The sequence below is a fragment of the Bemisia tabaci genome, chromosome 9 (genome assembly GCF_918797505.1).
Source record: "Bemisia tabaci chromosome 9, PGI_BMITA_v3".
In the NCBI taxonomy this organism is placed as follows: domain Eukaryota; kingdom Metazoa; phylum Arthropoda; class Insecta; order Hemiptera; family Aleyrodidae; genus Bemisia; species Bemisia tabaci.
Window position 1 is genome coordinate 8,536,582 of NC_092801.1, and position 19,169 is coordinate 8,555,750.

At 37.2% G+C, this 19,169-nt stretch overlaps 1 protein-coding gene across 4 annotated transcripts in view; it reads right to left on the reverse strand.

Moving 5' to 3' along the window:
- Window positions 1-164: 164 nt before the first annotated feature.
- Window positions 165-19,169, reverse strand: part of nSMase (neutral sphingomyelinase) — a 28,146-nt gene continuing 9,141 nt past the window's right edge. For all 4 annotated transcript variants that reach the window (XM_019043384.2, XM_019043382.2, XM_019043383.2 and 1 more), the window contains 6 exons: window positions 16,986-17,159; window positions 16,126-16,309; window positions 15,039-15,239; window positions 14,285-14,401; window positions 12,366-12,489; window positions 165-11,181 (listed from right to left, as the gene is read on the reverse strand). In XM_019043384.2, the coding sequence (XP_018898929.2) occupies window positions 10,844-11,181; window positions 12,366-12,489; window positions 14,285-14,401; window positions 15,039-15,239; window positions 16,126-16,309; window positions 16,986-17,159 (1,138 nt within the window). In that variant the 3' untranslated portion in view covers window positions 165-10,843. The remainder of the gene's footprint in view (window positions 11,182-12,365; window positions 12,490-14,284; window positions 14,402-15,038; window positions 15,240-16,125; window positions 16,310-16,985; window positions 17,160-19,169) is intronic.

Below are 19,169 nucleotides of genomic sequence, written 5' to 3' on the forward strand. Positions count from 1 at the left end.
AGGGTTCAGTACCATCCATGAGATAGTAATTTTGAATTAGACCTTCAGCTATCTTAAAATTTCAGAGTTTATATATTCAACACAGAAGCTGACCTCCCTCAGTCCTTTGAATGCTAATTCAGTGAAGGGCAATAATCATGGGGGAAAAAAACAATATCGCCATCAACGTTTGGAATATTTAATCAAATGATAATTTTTTTACAATACAACAATATTTTGATAAAAAACTATTGGTGAAGGATTTATTAGTGCATATATTTATATCACAAATAATTTGTTTTAAGTCAAACTGACAAAGTAACTCTGACTAAATTTCAAAAGAGCCTCAAAGAGAAAACAAAAACTGTAATGTGTTCGACAGGCTGCACGGCAAACTTGACTCTAAGTGACAGGAAGGATGCCACCTCTGATTGGCTGGTAAGCTCCCCCAAATTTCCCTGATCATCTGATGCCAACATTTTTAGTCCTTAAATAATAACACAAGACTTCGTTTGCCATAAAATGTTGAGACAGATAGCCAGTCACCCTCATCCCTACCCTCCAATGTTTTAAAATTTGAGGATTTCCATAAATAATTGTTTATTTGAGATGAGAAAAACAATGAATTCTTTACTACTTAATTACTTTTTTCTTTCTTTCTTTTCTTTTCTTTCTTTCTTTCTTTCTATTACTGCCTTCTTTAGAGGTGTAAATGGCTTTAGATGCTAAAGCACCGCTTTAAAATAAAATTATTTTACTACTACTACTTTCTTTCTTTCTTCCCCCTCAACCCTTTTGTATTCTCACTGATGTAACCTTGATTTCCATGTAAACACACAGAGGTGTAAATGGCCTTAGATGCTAACGCACCGCTTTAAAATAAGCTTATCTTACTACTACTACTACTTTCTTTCTTCCTTTGCAAATTAAAATGAACCCAATTTTGAGAGGAAAAACAACCAATGCTATTTCCACAACGGAGTAATCGTATCCAGATTGACAGGTTACATAAATTGGCAGGAGCTGTTGGCTAATCAGAGACAACCTCTTAGGCCTTCTGAGGAGTTTCTCAGACAGCTTGCCGTTTAAATTGCAGCTTTGGTTTTCTCTTTAATGACCTAAAATTTCTCAGAATAACAATTGTCTTCACCCCTTAAAAGTCTGAGAGCTGGGCGAAAAAAAGAGAAAGCACCAATACATGTAAAAACCAAAAAAAAGTCTCCTTTGTTACGTAGTTTTTAACGCATTTGGATAACAGCACTACCAACAAAAATTATGCTAATAAATAGAAAAAGTTATTCTTTAAACTAGAATCAGTGACAAGAACTAGTATCTTTAGAGGGCCAGATATTCTATCTGCAAAAGTTGGATAAACTTTTTGATATTCATCATTAATAATGAAGGTGGGAAGGATATCTTTAGACCAAACTAAATCTAATAACAAACAAATGTTGAATACTGTTCATACTGTTACAAAGACTTTAAACCGTTGTACTAACTAAAGCTTATGTGCTTATATTTTATTTGAAAGGAATTTTCCATGTAAACAAGTGTAGAAGTTGACTTGGACAAAACTTGAAGCTCTATATAATACTAGAATTATGTTATGAAGAGAGAAGTACTTATGTGCTTCAAGATTGTATGGAGACCAATTCAAGTGGTAACGAAAAAAAATAATCAAAATTCTGATACAAATATCATACATGAGGCACTAAACGAAAAAGAAAGATACAATACAAAGGCATGGATTTGAATAAATTTTTATGAGAAGTCTCTTTTGAAAACTCATCACCTCTATGACATAAACAAATCAAAAGCAAATATCTTCAAGAGGGGAAGTATTGGGGTCCACCAATACCCACCTCCTCTCCCTCTGATGGAGTGCTTTAAGACAGTGAATGCACAAAAACAGGCAAAAAGAAGACACAGGACAGCGTAGAAAGCAATGAAATCCCTAGCTAGCTTGTGTTTCATACCCTCCCCTCTCTCATCCTAGTTTTGAATTTTGTGGCAATTAAAATCATGGGCAAATTTTAAAAAAAATGAACTGAAAAATTTCAACGATTGAGTATTTCTAAGCACAGGGGAGGAAACCTAGCCATAAATAAAATTTTTCCCTGGTTAAACTGGGATGTCGGATTAAGAGGTAATAAACCTTTCAGACAAAGCTCGATTTCTTGGGTGTCGGACAAGCGGTGCAATTATGTCAACAATAGGAGGATTTTCTTGTAATTGCTGACTCTTTGCCACAATTTGTGCCATATTTTCCCCATTATGAGGTACATGTTCAGTTGCTGGGACCCCAACATCAAAGTCTAGTAAATATGCATTATAGGAGACCTCTGATTTTGTATTTAAAGGGGTAGCGCATGAGTATTTCAGATGCTACGAGTTTCTACGAAAGTTCCCTTTTTCCACACATTATGACTATAACGGAAAAGTGGCAATGTTCTCCGTGTGTTATTTTTTTATTTGCGGCCAGTGAAAATCAAATCGGTTGATGAGTGTTCAAATTTAGTTATAAAGGAAGCCTCTTCCTTTTGGCATAAAGCACAGATTCCAATAAAAGAAGACCATCACAGCGCAAAAAAGTTGGTGAAGCTGTATCAAAATTGGCAAAAACTCGAAAAAAGTAAAAATCGAAATTTGCCTAGTAATATCACTAATGGGAGTGCATTTACTGAAAACTTGGACAACTTGTTCGACATTGCTCTTGCATCTGCACTAGAGGACATGAAAATTGAGGAAGACAAGCAATTCTTGATTCAGCAAAGAGAAAAAGGAAGACCAGGTCATATGTACGGCCTTGACTGGGAGCTGGCAAGAAAAGAAGCTAGAAGTGCAGAACAAGAACAATTACGGATTCACTGCAGACGAAAACACAATGAAACTATGGAAAAATTGGGTAAGTTTTTATTTGTAAATGTATTTGGAAAATTGAAAATTGGGTAAAACTTTTGACACTCATCAATAATGCTGCAACTTCCGTGAACTGCAGAAGTTACAGTAACAACACCGTCATAGTTGACGCCAGTTTTGGCTCAGTTGCAGAGTGTCAACTCAGCTTTCGGCTCCTTGTTTGGTTCCCTTAGTTTGTAACGTAAAGTTTTTGTAAGTTTCTTGTTATACTAATTTTTTACCTTTTACCACTAATTTTAAACCTTTGTACGGTGTAGGGGAGATGGAGGAGGGTTGGGACACTTGAGATTTTTTTTTTAGGTTGGTAGTGATGACTTGAGACTGGTGAATTTATGTTCTACCCATCGGCCCCCACTGTCTATGTGTTTTGGTCATGTTTCATCAAGCCGGTCCGATATAAGGTAAGTTTGTTTGTTTTGGCCTTCATTTACTGTGTTTTTTCAAACTATAGTAAATTTACAGCTACTGAAAATTGTTTGTAGCTATGAAATCCGCGATTGCACTAATGCACTGAGTATTCCATTGGTTTGTTTTCCACCAAGTGCCATGGCACTGCAAAGATAAGAATTTAGATTATGTTCATTTGTTGACACGAAAGTCTAGTGAGGAGGGTTGGGACACTTTTTTCGAGGAGGGTTAGGACAGTAAACAAAAGTGTTCCAACGCTTCTCGGTGACGTTTCCTCTGCTTTCTTCTCGTGTAATTGTCATCATGGACACGTTTAAAAGAACTTGCCTGTATTTTACATTATTATTTTGCATTCCAGATCTGTGAACATGCCTCAATATCACAAAAAGAAGAGCGAAAGAGGCCAGACTGAGCAAGATGCTATCAACTTGGCAGTTGCTGCATACATTGAAGCTGGCAAAAGAGGGCTTCGAACCATAGCAAAAAAAAATGGTATTCCCAAGTCTTCCTTCGAGCAATATGTGAAAGGTGAAACTTGCAGTAAACTCAGTGATCGTGTTAAACAGTTTGGCTCGAGGTACGTGGTTTCACAAACAAATTTTAAAAACTATATGGCCTAGAACCATTTAAATAAAAATGCGCTGAGATAAATTAAATAATAACAAACACACTGACGAATCGACGCAACCTTTGAAGTATAAAAGGAGATTATGAGAAAAGTCAGTTTTAACTGTTTCAAAGCTTTTCCCTTTTTTATTCAGAATATGTAGAATCGGAAATACTTTAAATATGAGGTGGCCGTTTAAAAAAAATTTTTTTGCGGTGGTATGTGTTGCCGAAAAGCTCAAGTTCTTTCAGTACTCAACAGCTGTACTAATATATTCCTTTCTACTTCCTTATTCCTAATTAAGTTCCGCATTTTTTAGATTGAGGAACTGCCAGTGGAGTCAATCAAGGCAACACCCTTGAAGAATTTCCGCCAAAAAATAAAGGAGTGCTTCCTCATTCCTAATTATGTTCCGCATTTTTTAGATTGAGGAACTGCCAGTGGAGGAATCAGGCAACACCCTTGAAGAATTTCCGCCAAAAAATAAAGGAGTGCTTCCTCATTCCTAATTATGTTACGCATTTTTTAGATTGAGGAACTGCCAGTGGAGTCAAATCAGGCAACACCCTTGAAGAATTTCCGCCAAAAAATAAAGGAGTGAGTAACATTACATAACTAACATACCATAATATAACGAGGAAACCGCGAGTGTAGTAGTCAGGAGCATGGGCTTTGTCCCCGTGTTAATTCTCCACGAGTTTCGTTTGCTTTTTGTCGAAATCATTGTCGTTATTTATATATTTATTCTTGTTTTTTGTTTTGAAAGTTTGACGCATTTGTAAAAGCCATGTGCACAAAACGACAAATAAAGCTATATATTATTATTATTATTATTTTCCTCGCGATGCCGGACGAGCACACTGCTGATAACGGCCATGGCGGCGATCTCCAATCGCTACAACAGCAACTTTCTGCACTCACTTCTTTGGTTTCCCAACTTGCTCAAGTTAACCTACAGCAAAAAGCCACGCCGTCTACCAAATCCTCCTTCACTCCGTTCGAGCTTAATTCTCCTGAGTCAATCACGGACTATTTTGATCGTCTCGAACTTCAACTCAAGCTCTGCAACGTGCCGGCAAAAAATTGGGCCTCGCAAGAATTATATGCGTCACTTTATCTTACGTCATTATTCCTCTATTGATAATGAAGCCCCATAAATACACTTTCAGCTTTGACCGCAGCGTCATTCATTCTTCAGTCATATTCATCGAGAGTTCGAGCAAGCCTTCTGTGCTTTGTTTACATCGTATGTTTTGATTGTATATGTGATCCCTGTTCCGTAAATAAATCTTTTAAAGTTTATTTTTCGGGACTTGTATTTTATTCAAGCGGGAGTTTTCATGGGCTGCAACTTACACGCATCACTTATCAATCTTGCTTACCCTACCGCAGTAAGTTCTCTATCTTTCCAAGAAGTTAAGACTCTCCACATCACTCATCACGAGAAACACGAGATATATCAAGAGATTATTGTACTATTAATTACTATTTTTACTGGTAATTCGGCCGTTTTTATACCAATTTATATACGTTTTAAAAATTTTAGCAATAGTGGTCAAATGTGCGGTTGTGCGCTCGTATTTTAGTTTTTCGTTGTTTGACGCGTATCCGCGCCGCGGTACAAGTTTTCTATTTGTAGCCTGAAGATGAGCGTAAAGCTCGAAATGCGCATCGCTTGAAAGTAAAACATCAATCTCCATCGGGAAGAAAAAGTGAGTACAAAACCCTTATCAATCAAGCCCGATAAAATGACCAACCAAATTTTCAACATAAGGAAACAGTTATACCGTTTCATTAACTTCTCCTTCACCGATGAATCTCCAAATCATCGCCTGAATGCACGAAAGTGGTACATTTTTAAGACAAACAATATTATCTGACAACTCAAAATTGTTCGATCCCCTTGGATTTTATGATTTAATTGCAGAGGTTTTGGTTGTGTTTTTTTATGCGTTTTACAGAAGTTACTTTATTTTGAATCTCATGCGCCTATTTTTATCATTGTGTCAATTTTTCGATTTGCAGGTATTCTCCGCTTCATGCTAGTCTAGAAACTGGACGAATCGTTCGAACAGTTTCTCAAAGGACTCAGCACTCTTATAGTCCTCCAAGTAGTAAGAGGAAATCAAAGTTTATTCCAGAAATTTTTCCACAGTGCGCTCTGATAAGCGGTCCAGCTCGGTCGTTTCGATCAAGCGGCTCCCTTATCTAACTCTTTAATCTCCAGTGTTTTTCCTACGTTTATGTGTGCTATGCCGGGCGGAGGTAGGAAGCCCCTCCACTCCCCCGGCCATTTCCAGAGACCTGTTCGTCTTCCTCACCACACCGACAGTGAATGGAATACTGTATGCCAAATTTACGAACTTCAAAAGAAATTTAGTAATAACCAGATACCCATGACTTCAGTCGACATAGAACCGTCCTCATCTTCAACAAAAAATGTGACAGTGCCGCAAAACAATCCGGTGTTCACGCAAAATAAATTCGATATTTTACCTAAAGTCATTGACAAAGTTCCAATCGAAGATAAACCACCACCTATTTTTATACAAATTAGTACATCGTGCGCGGACCACACAGCCCTGATCGCTTTATTACAATCAGTGAATATCTCTGCCAATGATTTTGTGATCCAAATTTTAAATAAAACCCAAATTAAACTTTCACTCTCTTCCATGAATCAATATGACCAAGTGATCCCTCTTTTACGTGAAAAAACTATAGAATTCCACTCATATCAAAAATCTCAGGATCGTCCATATCGTGTCGTATTACGCGGTCTTCCTATTTCAACCCCTGGCCCTCTCATAGCAGAATTTCTCAAGAAACACGGTCATGAACCAGTTCGTATTCACCTACTTAGACACTGGAAAACCAAAGAGCCCATTCCATTACGTGAAATTGATCTAAAAAAAGCGCCCTCTAACAGTTTTGTTTTAAACATTAAATCATTCTTCTGTGAAAATCAACATTTTAAAATCTCTTTTGAATCACCGCGACCTAAAAGACATGTAATTCAATGCCTAAATTGCCAAAAATATGGTCACTCTCGCAACTTCTGCGCCCGAAAACCAATTTGTGTAAAATGTGGTCAACCTCATAAATCTGAACTTTGTGATAAACCTAAGGAGGCCCCCCCTACCTGTGCTCTCTGCGGTACCACCGGTCATACTGCAAATTACAAAGGATGCTCTATTTATCAGGCAATCAGGAAGAAACGTCTCGCAGACAAAAAACCAACTTTTGTCAATCATCAACAAGTTTTTCAAAGTCAACTCATTGCTAGTCCAAACAAAGGCAAGACATACGCCGCCGCAGCAGCTTCCAGAGGAGAAGCCGTGAACGCTCCAACATCAGACATTATCAATCTTTCATCTAAATCGCAGACTCAAATTAATCAATTAGTCAATCAAATTTCAAATCTATGTTCACTTTTAACTCAATTCCTCTCGGCTCACATTCACCCTTGAATTGAAATGCCTGTTCTCTATCACTTATTAATATTCTAAAGACTCTTAAAGTCTTATACATCTTTCTTTCAAGTAGTAAGAAACTTCTCTGTTGTTTCTTGTATACTAATTTTCTCTTATTGTAAAGATATTGTATATAATTCCTTTGGAAGTTTACAAAATAAATATGTTTAAAAAAAAAAAAAAAAAAAAAAAAAGAAATTTTTCCTGCCACATGAGGTCCCTCTCACCGATGAATCTCCAAATCATCACCTGAATGCACAAAAGTGGTACATTTTTAAAACGAACAATATTATCTGACATCTCAAAATTTTTTGATCCCCTTGGATTAGTAAGCTCAATAATAGTAAAGGCGAGATTTTTAATGCAAAAAATTTGGCTAGAGCAAACAAAAAATACGTTATTGATAAACGACGGATGCGCGCTGCGTAAGCGTCAACGGACTCATCCTTCCCTTGTTTTGCTTCTAATAAATTTCTTTCTACTTCGGTAATCGTTTTTAGCGACCCGTAAAGTTCAAACAACGTTTTCCACTCCAACTTATCATAATTTGATTGTCTTTTTCTCATGCACGACCCCTGCACGGCAGGATGTTCAAGGCCGGATCACCGTTGGGGATGCCGCTATCAACCCACTGTCGACATCCAACTCTGCCGCAGACTCCCTGAGGAAAGTCCTTTTGCCGTTTTGAAAAATTTTTTTTTAGATATTTTAGGTGTATTTTGTTAATACACTTTCTGATTGTTATTCTGACGCTTCTTCCTTTATTCCCATTTCCGATTTCAACTTAATTTGAAACTGAAGGAAGCAAGTTGTGTGGTACAACCTGACAAAATTGAACTACTGAAAAGAAGCGTCATTTTTTTAGGTCATAAACTTAGCAAGGAAGGCATCCAAGTAGATGAAAACAAAGTAATGGCGATAGCCAAAATGCCACCTCCCAAGGATGTAACAGGTGTACGCCGGTTCATAGGAGCCACCTCCTACTATCGGAAATTTATCCCTGAGTTTAGTATAGTAGCTAAGCCCTTGTTTGAATTGATTAAGAAAGATAAACCCTTTCGATGGAGTGAGGAGACAAATGAAAGCTTCGAAAGGTTAAAAACATTCTTATGTTCGGCTCCTGTGTTGAAATATCCTGATTTTAGCAAACCCAACAATTACTTACGTAACTTTTAACTTACTTCTAATGAAATGTGTGATTCACCTTAAATACGTGCTTTTTATTTACTTTCTACTCAATAATTTTGAACTTCTTGAAGATTATTTAACTTGAAACTTAACCATTTGTTATGAACAGTATATTTGACTTATTTTGCTAATTTTTCATTTCTTACTTACTAAGACCTTTTTATACCAATTCTTAAATTCTAAAAATTTCATGATTCAAACATTATAATTTCTTCATCACCAATATTTTGACTTGATATTATTCCTCTATCTCTGGAGTGTAAAACTCCCAGAACCCTACACTGATCTCGCGTACAAAGTAAAGGAAGCAGTTCAAATAAAGTCGCACAAAATTGTACTTTGGACGGATTCAATGACAGTTATTCATTGGATCAGCAACAAAAGAGTTGAAAGCTGTTTGGCAATATGTGCCAACGAAGGAAAATCCAGCAGATCTAATTTCAAGAGGAGCAGATGCTAAAAGCTTAAAATTTTCAAAAACTTGGTTGGAAGGATCAAATTTCACTTCTACTGGCAAATCAAAATAACCTGATCAGTCCAAATTTTGACACCGAATTCGGAAGAAAATGAAGAAATTGTTCTTTGCTCAGCACTGATAAAAACGCCTGATGAAACAACAGACCTCTTAAATTCTAGTTTCAACAAAATACTACAAATTTTTGCATATACATTACGGTTCATTGGCCGTTGCAAAAATCAAATCAAATGCCCCAAAAGAGGCAGCATCAAGAGGAAAATTATTGGAAGCTCCTTAAAACTGCCGTCTATGGTAGAGATTGAAAAGTCAAGACACCTTTGAGTGCGCTGTATTCAAGAAGAAACATTTTCTCATGAAATTGAGCACCTGTCGAAAGTCTGGAACGGTTCTCTCCAAGCAGTGTTAGGTTACTGCACCCTTTTCTGGACAAAGAAGGGATTTTGAGAGTTGGTTGCCGTTTGACAAATTCTGCACAACCATTCTCACAAAAGCATCAAATTTTGCTGCCAGCAAGACACCGGTCTACACGGCTATTATATCATAGAGAGCACAACAATATAAAACAACAAATTTTGAATTTTTCTTTTCTTTTGTTACAGGTGAGAGTATTAAAAGGGAAAGTACCACATAACATAATTAGCAAGACAGCAAGGGGGCTGCTGGGGAAAGCGTGAAATGTTTTTACTCCATGAAAGGGTAAAAAAGAGGGGCACGCCAAAAATAAATCGTTAGTCATAACTCCGTATTTTCAAGAAGTAATAATGGGTAAGTATCCATTCTTTACTAATTTCAAGTACCTATTTATCATTTATTTCAACCACCACACAGTCAGCTTTTAATTCAAAGTGGTTGGTGTGCAGAGGCTCTTGGTAGACCAGCAACGAAATATGACTCAATTAGGATGCACTATTACGTACAGAAGATCAATAGTAACTTTTGACTTTCATTGGGCAATGCTAGCAAAGATCCTGTTAAATAATGGGAATGTTTTAATATTCTAGGAATTATGTGAGGCATGTCTAAAAAAAGGAGGCCTTCCTTATATTTTTAGAATGAGTTTGAAAATGGGAAAAGGATAAACATATATGTACCATTGTTTCAAGGCACGCACAAATTCCATATGTAAGTATAGGGTAACAAGAAGTTCTGAAAATTGCCCTTGTTTCGTGAACCATAAATTTTCATACAAATTTTCCTCAAATCAAAGTGGGAATTTATCTGAAGGATGGGGAAAGCAAGGGGCTTTCTATCCATTTCGAGTAGAAACCTCTTCTATCTGTCACTTAGCTGTAATTAGCATTTGATCTAGACAAAAGGAAGTTTCTGGCACTAACTTCATTGTATCAAAACTTATGAAATCATTGAAAAAGTAGATTCACTCAAGAACTGCCTTAAATCTGAGTGGAGATTATGACCGTCTGAGGAAAAAGAAGCCACAATGACTTTTGACAACCTAACTCTCTGGTCATGAACGGTTCTTTCACAAACATCCAATTTTCAAAATTTCCGACATTTCCAGTCAAGTGTAGTTGTGAACATCGTAGAAGAAAATTCTGAGCATATTTAAAGCTTTGCTCTGTGTCCCTCCCAAAGAATCGTAACTATTATTACAATAATTGCACCTCATTTTTTTTAGTACTGCTGTTTCTGCAAGCTGCTCCACCCTTAAGCTGCAAATCCCTTGGTCTCCCTTGGATGACCTGTGCCTAGGGACTTTTTTACGCGCCTTCAACTCATGCATTTCTAATCTTTTGCAGTGCAGTGAGCCATTACGCTGTCCTGTCCTTCAACTCAACTTAGGTGCTTCTTCTCTGTTCTACTAGCAGCAATTTTCATACAATGATAACCACTTTTGATTCCATTGGATTCCATCGTGGTCCAAAATAAGGCCATGAAGCCGAAAAATATAATGAATACAGCCGAAATAAAGAGTAAACTATTGAAAAATTTGATATACGTGAACGGAAGTTCCGTCTGGTAGACTAGAAGCAGAGCAATGAAGATCACAGTAACAGCACCGTAATACCATGCTTTGTCTTTGTTCAGTTTCCTGAGGGCTGATTCGCAGATCATTATCGCTTCCTCCAAATATTCGTGCTGGAGCTTGTTCTCTTCCTCAACAAATGAATCTGAAAAATATGTGTACATGATCAGTGGAGAAGAAAACACATTGGACTTCAACAGGGTGAGAATTTACCCAGTGCAACCGGGGTGTTCACAGACGCCATGGAAAGATATTCCCCAACTTTTCCCGGTTCATCTTGATTGAAGATTCAAAATTCCCTCGCTTTTCACTTTGACAATGGGCCTGTTGCAAACTTTTGCTAGAGCAAGGCTAAGAGTTGTTTCTTATGGATAATGTCTCAAAAATCACAATGAGCGCATCGGCAAGGTCTAAAATGCACTCATAACTTCACAATCTGCGTCAGAAATTTGCGGTTTTTTGAGCTTCCCGCTTCAAAACGATACTACGGCACAGGTAAACATTTTGTTAGTGGAGTCGTTCCATCGTCAGCAATATTAATCATGGCCGACGCTTCCGTAGTTCCGCGCGTAATTCAAGGAGAGTTCAAGGTCAATCAAGGCGGGCGAGGAAAATATGAACGTAAACACGCCGATTGTTATCTAGTCTAATCCTGTTCAGGTGTTATCTCGTCCCATCACACGTGTTTTGGCGAATTGGCGTCGGCCATGATGAATATTGCCGACAATGGAACGACTCCTCTAACAAAAGGTTCACCTGTGCCGTAGTATCGTTTTTGAAGCGGGAAGCTCAAAAAACCGCAAATTTCTTACGCAGATTGTGAAGTTATGAGTGCATTTCAGAGTTTGCCGATGCGCTCATCATGATTTTTGAGGCATTATCTATAGGAAACAACTCTTATTTTTGCTCTGGCAAAAGTTTGCAATAGGCCCATTGGCATGTAAGAAACTGAAAATGAAAAATTTGCAATGATTTCACAGCGAATGACAGAAGCATGTCATGGATATGGTAAGAATGGCCATGAGAGTGGCTGGTGATAACCATCAAACATTGGCAACAACTCTCCTCCCACCATAAAAAACGAAATCAAAGCGTTACATTTTTTGGGTCCTAGGACCTCCATTAAGAGTGAAGGGGTGTCATGCACATACTCTCTTTATCAAGTTACCCTAATTGCAATCATCGCAGATCGATACATCAGTTATTGAAAGTATCAGGTAGCCACTGAATCAATCTATAGTCGGCATATCTTCAGCCATCAACAGTAGGTAATTTTCTCAAAATATAATCTGAATCTAACATTCACACCAACTGTTATTCAAGGCTTACCAGAAAAGTCTCCAGATGGCTGAGAAAGTCGGAAGGTGGCGGTAATTGCTTCATGATCAGAATGACTAAAACTCTCGTTGCTGACTAAATCAGAGAGAGGCTGTGCATACGAAAGGAACTGAACCTGCCAAAAAAAAAATATTAAGGTCTATGTACTTAATGATAAAACCACAAAAAAAATGACTAACCTAGAAAAATTTTTTTCTTCTCCTTCTAACAATTATTTTGAGGGTTCGACGAATACTCGTAAATGCGGAACATTCGAGTTTGAACATTTTTCTATGATATTTGATTTCAACTCTAATCTTAATTCCCTGATATTTCTCCAATTTTCTTAAAATGTTTTAGGGAAATTCTCTAACGATTGAAAATATGGCACATTGTTAGAGACATAATTTGAAAAAGTTTTTGGGGCAAATTTGTTGAATGAAACGTCAATTCCATTCTAGAAAGCAAATAAAGGTGACTTAACAATTGTTCGCTGACACTTTCATCATTTTCTCTGTTTTCCCTCACTTATTGAAATTCCCTGAACTTTCCTGGTATTCCCTTACCGTTACAACCATGCTTAAAATCTCAAATTTTGACAGTTTAAGCTTACTGCTTCGCAAAAATGATGAGACCTGTTAAAATTTAAAATGCCAAGTCTCTAAGGTCTAATACTGACGGAGATATCCCGTATCATAAAACTTTGCGCATGACATCATCCACCAACATCTTGCGAACTATGGTTTCTTCCTTCTTGGTTTCATCTATCAATGATACACATATTTTCATACATTTTGCCTTGATACACATAGGTTACTCGACGTAACATGGATGGAACCACGACGGATAAAACCACAGTAAACACTGCTATAGCTGACGGTGTTGTAAGCCATATTTTTTGATGAACGATATCTTCGTTAATATTTAACATAGAAATTAGGCATTTGGAATTCATTTTTACCAATCTATAGGTTTATGCTATCAAAAGAAGATTCTGTGACTATCCCAACAGACCCATTCTTCCTGTCAATTGACTGACCACAGTCTTTCAAAAAATACATTAGATGAAGCATTGGTTAAAACAGCTGCACACATGCTTGATAGATTGCATGACATAGCAATATTAATGGAAATTTACTCAGAAGTCATCAAACCTGTTTTCGGTAAGATTTTTATGAGGACAACCTTGAAATAACGTAAAAATTGAGCGGTCTATTAAAAGTCGCGATTTCCAAGTTTTACTGAATTATGAAATAAAATAACACAGTATCATATTATTAAAACAGAGTACCTTCACAACTTATCCACAGATAATAAACATTGAATCCCTAATTGGCAAGAAATTTTAAATTTTGTATTTTGGAGGTTGGAACTTGCAACAAATAAGTAGGCAGATGCTTACTTTCTGTTTGCTACCGACTACTTAGCTGCCGTCCATTGTCGATTCAGGATTGACTGAATGCCATGACCGTGACATCAATGCCGTTGTGCGCAGATACTGAAAACCAATACCTCCCTTTGAGGGGGTATTGCTAAAACTGTCGGCTGCTTGTGACAGTTAGGAATACTTTAACTGTGTACTATTAACTGCAAACTTATCTAGTGCCACTTCTATTACGATTTCACTAAAAATTTCCTTCTAAAGACTTTTTGTCAGAAAAATAGGGTTGGGTTTTATTAATATCCTGGTTGCAGATTGGTTCAGAACTGGAATGATCTTCCACTAGATCTACGAGGCTATCCTGATTTGGTTTGTTGTAAACTTTTAGCTAGGGGGCAGGTTTTAGGTACGTACTGATTGTTATTTTTGTTGCCTTATTGTACTGCACGGTTGAAACCTGCATTTGATTTCCTTGTTTGTTTATATTGGATTCAACCCGTAAATTGTTTAATAAATGAGAAAATTAATATTGCCTCAAATATTCATTTACCTTGTGAGGCGAACAGATTTTATACAGTATGTGGTCAATCTTTTGGTCTACTTGATACTTCAGATTCCTGTAGCTATTCCTTGTATGGTTGAAAGTTCCTAGCTCCGATTCATTAGCCTGTGAAAAGAGGATAATTGGATTTAAGAAAAGTGGACTATGCTCCTAATTAGAAATTTGGCGGTTTTCCTTTTCCTCTTTTTAGCAAATTCATTTTGATTTCTTTCTACTTCATTTCTCTAATTTTTCATTGGAATAGGACACAAGGCAAAATCATAAAAATTCAAATTGCAACATTTTGAGATTTTTCTTATTTTATTTTTAGAATAAAATTTGTGTTCAAGATGAAACCCGTGAACATAACTCTGTGAGATTAGATTAAATTTCTTTTTTCTCTTATTGATTTTATGCGGAATAACTTTTCACCAAAGTAGTGAAAGGAAAACCTTCAAACTTAAAAAATTTGGCGGTATGTAGTTTGAACTTACTAGAGAACCTTATATTGAGGAAGAAATAATAAGTAAAATTAGAATTTCGCAACTCAAAAATCCAGAGGTGCACTCTCCTGGTTTCATCCAAGATATGTACATAACTTTCTGGAGAATCCTGCAATATTTCTTGAATCAGCTTAAAATTATTTAAGAACAATGGCTGGATATAAATTATGCATCCTGATGAAGATAAAAATAACAAATTCAACTTGATCCGACTCAACTTTAAGAAGCATCAAAATACATTCATGAGAGTAATATTTTACCTGTTCAGAAGCATCACACATATTACTGTTGGTAAGTATCAATTGGTAACTGAGCTGAGATGGCTGGGAGTTCAAATCACCGGCCAGGATCGCCAAATCAGCATTTTGAGACGTGATTCGAATGAACTGTGACAGGTCGAATGCTTGAATGATTCGATGGCATAAATATTCATCACTGTGTGTACTGTACTCTGCGTGGAGCTGGAATAGGAGGAAAATGTTACAAAATGTTATTACAATGTTGAAAAGTCAATTAAGAAACTTACTTGCAACAAAAAAAAAAACCTTTAATTCAAAATTTGAGGGATGAAAAGTTGGTGACATCCACTGAGGGGAAATGATCGTAATATTGCAAGAACTGTCCAAATTATCTTTTCCTCAGAGCAATCGATTGCAAACGAAGAACCAACTTGTGTGACCGGCTCTGTAGAAAGGGACCTTATCTTTCAGAGGAAAATTTTCCTTTCTTTTTTACAAAAACTTACACCAAATTTTTCTGCTACCTAAGAATTTTAGTCATAGAACTTTACTGCCGTGCTAAGAAAAAATGCTGTATGAACCTTCAGGCATTGCTAAATTTCCTTCTATGAATCACGAATTTCCGGAAGATTCGTGAATATTTTTCTTCCAATTTTTTAGATAATGTAGTTCGCAATTTCACCTAAAGATTCTGAAAATGTAAAGGAAAAATATGAATGAATAATGTTGTCAAAAATACATGTTTTATCAAGAGAAATTTGGCAACTCTCAAATGTTCAAACGGCGTTCTTCCTCGGCACGGCAGTTTGGGACTCATATCTCCTTCAATATTTGAGCTTCAATGTGCAAATCTGCGCCTAAAATTTTCAGATTTTCTTCCTCAATGCATTTATGAAAAGTTAAGTAAACTTTTCTACCAGAAGATAAAATTCCTTTTCACAGATCCGGTCACATTTTATACCGAGGACTCCTTTGTCCATTAGGTACTACTAATTAACAGAAAAATGGTGAAATGATTTCTGAAGCTTAAGTCAGTAAATGAAAAAATTTGAAACTTTCTGAAGCAGAAATGCCGTGATGAATTGATAAAAAGAGAGAAAAAACTTACATGTACAGAATAAATGTTGATTTTGATTCCCTTAATGACGCATTGAATGAAAGCGATACCTTTCCCGCCAAAAAAGTCTGCATGCATGACTTTATGGAAGTAACCATTCAGTTGCCACTGATGAAAAAGCACTTCCTTGATTGGCCAGCGAGAGAAAATACAGACTCCAGAGCCCACAAACCCACTGTTACAAAAATCAGAGCATTCAATTGAACTGGCAAAAATAACAAATGTGGAGGAAATCACCAGGGTCAATGCTTTTAAGGAACCTAAGTAGCACGCCTTGCGATTAACTTGCAATAAGATTGTCAAAAAATTGCAAATTTATTGTGTGTGACAAAAACAGCAATTAAACTGCCCAAATAATTTCAATTTTTCGTGCAACAAAAATGGGAATTAAGTTGCGTAAGTAATTTCAATAAAATTATAACAGATCCATGTTAGGTCTTCAGGGTTTTTAAAATTTCTTCATTTTTCAATTCTCTGACTTTTTTTGCTTTTCTCGGACTCCAAAATTTTGTCTGACTTACAGACGAAACTTCCTCTTGGATTTTTTTCCTTTCAATTACGACAACTTCTGCCAAACGGTGTTTGCAAAATTCCCTGACTTTTCTTAAGAATTCCCTGACTTCCCATGACATTTCCAGTTCTCTGCAAAGTCCCTGCCTTCCCATGACATTTCAAATTCTCTGCAAAGTCCCTGACTTTCCAGACTGTCGGCAACCCTGCCTGTTGCTTAGCATATCGCATTTTCCAAGCAAGCGTAAAAATGTAGGTTTTCTCCAAACGTCAATTCAATTTTTCTCATAGAAGAATTGCAATTTATTTGTATTATATTTATTTGTATTTTATGTAAGTACCTGTAAAAGTACTGTGAATATGGTAGGATGTTCTGCGTTTCCTCTTTTATTAGTTGGAAGTCATCTTCAACCCATACTTCCTGCAAACAGACAAAGTCATACTTCTTCTCTACCAAGTGCGCTGCGATTGCTTGCATTCGTGGGACTCGATCCTTGGAAAGGAGGAATATGCCCCTGAAAGTGTTAAGAATAATTTATAGGTAGGAGTTTTGAAATGTTTAATGCAGGAGGAGTGAACAAAGCTGCAGCACCAATAATCACCTACCTACTTTAGAGCCTAAGAAAAATACCTCCTGTATAGATGCTAATTTATACTGGAGGTTTGTTACTGGAGGTTAATTATTACTTGGAAGCTAAAATCGAAGAAGAATGGATTCATCATGAGGCAGAAGAGCAAGCGGGTTTCAGGGCTGGCAGATCAACCGTCGACCATCTATTTTGCATCACCCAGGTTATTGAGAAGAAGATGGCGGTTGGTCAAGAATTGCATTTGGTGTTCGTGGATTTGCGAAAAGCCTATGATAGTGTGCCTTTAGTGAAACTCTGGGAGGCCTTGGAAAAATCTGATTTTACTCGTGGACTAATTAATGCAATTAAGCTTTTTTATCAAGGGACTTTCGCAAGAATTAAATGTAAAGGGGGCTTGTCGGGGGGTTTTTATGTAACAAAGGGACTAAAGCAAGGGTGTTGCCTCTCCCCCACCTTGTTTAAAATATACTTAGAACATGTACTGCGTGAATGGAAGAAAAAATGTTCCGGAATGGGTGTCCCTCTAAATAATGAAGAAACTCTTTACACGTTATGCTTTGCTGATGACCAAGTACTTATCGCCCAAGATCAAGATGATGCTGAGTACATGACTCGAAAGTTGGTGGCTGAGTATCGGAAATGGGGCCTCGAGGTGAATGTCAGCAAAACCGAGAAGTTGACCGTTGGCGGGAATCAGCAAAGTATAGAATTAGAGGATGGGCGGCAAATTGGAAGCTGCGATATTTACAAATATTTAGGAGTGTTTTTAACCCAGGATGGAAGATTGGACCAGGCCATCAAGAAGAGGAATATGCTGGGTAGGAGGGCAATCGCTATGTTAAATGGAGTCCTTTGGGACCAAAGGATCTCCAAAGAGAACAAAAGGAGGATTTACAACGCGATTGTCAAGAGCATAGTAACCTACGGGTGTGAAGTATGGCCGATGAAACAGCGGACCCGGGAGGTTTTAGAGGCAACAGAGATGGACTTCTGGCGTAGATCCGCTGGTATTTCCAGAAAGGATCGCGTCAGGAATGAGACGGTACGGGATATCATGGATGCCAAGCAGACCATCGTGCATGACATTATGACGAAAACAACTCATCTGGTATGGTCATGTCCAGAGAATGGCAGGAGACAGGTTGCCGAAGAAGGTCCTTGACTGGGTTCCTCCTGGGAGAAGACGCAGAGGGCGCCCAATGAAAGGTTGGAGGGACGGGATTGAAGCAGAAATGTTGAGGTGCTCAATCCCCCAAGATTTGTGGTTTGAAAGAGAGCAGTGGAGGTTAGGAGTCGTAGAGCGCGAGGGAGTGCTGTAAAGCGACATGTATGTATGTATAAATGCTAATTTTAACACTACAGAAGTTTTCTACAATTATCAATATTTTGATACTCATAAAATTATTTATGAAAATAAAATTCAACATGGTAATATTTCAATCAGGATTGATAGATTTGTCCCTCCTTCAGAATCAGAAAACAGACAAAATTGTTCCACTCCTCTGTCAAAATGTATTCAAAGATGCAGCAATGCAGCGTATTTTTCTGAGCAAAGATTTGAAAATATTACTGCACTATTTACCTTATGGTCCAGTGACACGATCAATTGAGCCATCAAATTGAAGCTCGATTGGTGGAAAAAGACCTGAGGTGAGGATGCGACCAATGAGAGGCCCAATTTGATGGCTCAATTTGATCGTGTGACTGGACCTTTGAAAATTTCTTTCATTATCAAAGAAATCCTATCATTCACAAAAAATGTATACGGGGTGCTCAATAAAACTATGCGGCATTTCTCAAGGTTCCTTGCTTCAACTTTCCAGATTTTAAGTTTGATGGGCGCTTTGGCAAGGGAGAAATGTGGTTAGTATCAAATCAACGTAAACTTTAAATAAAAGGAATGGGCCTAGAAGTAAAAAGGAGACATATTTTGAG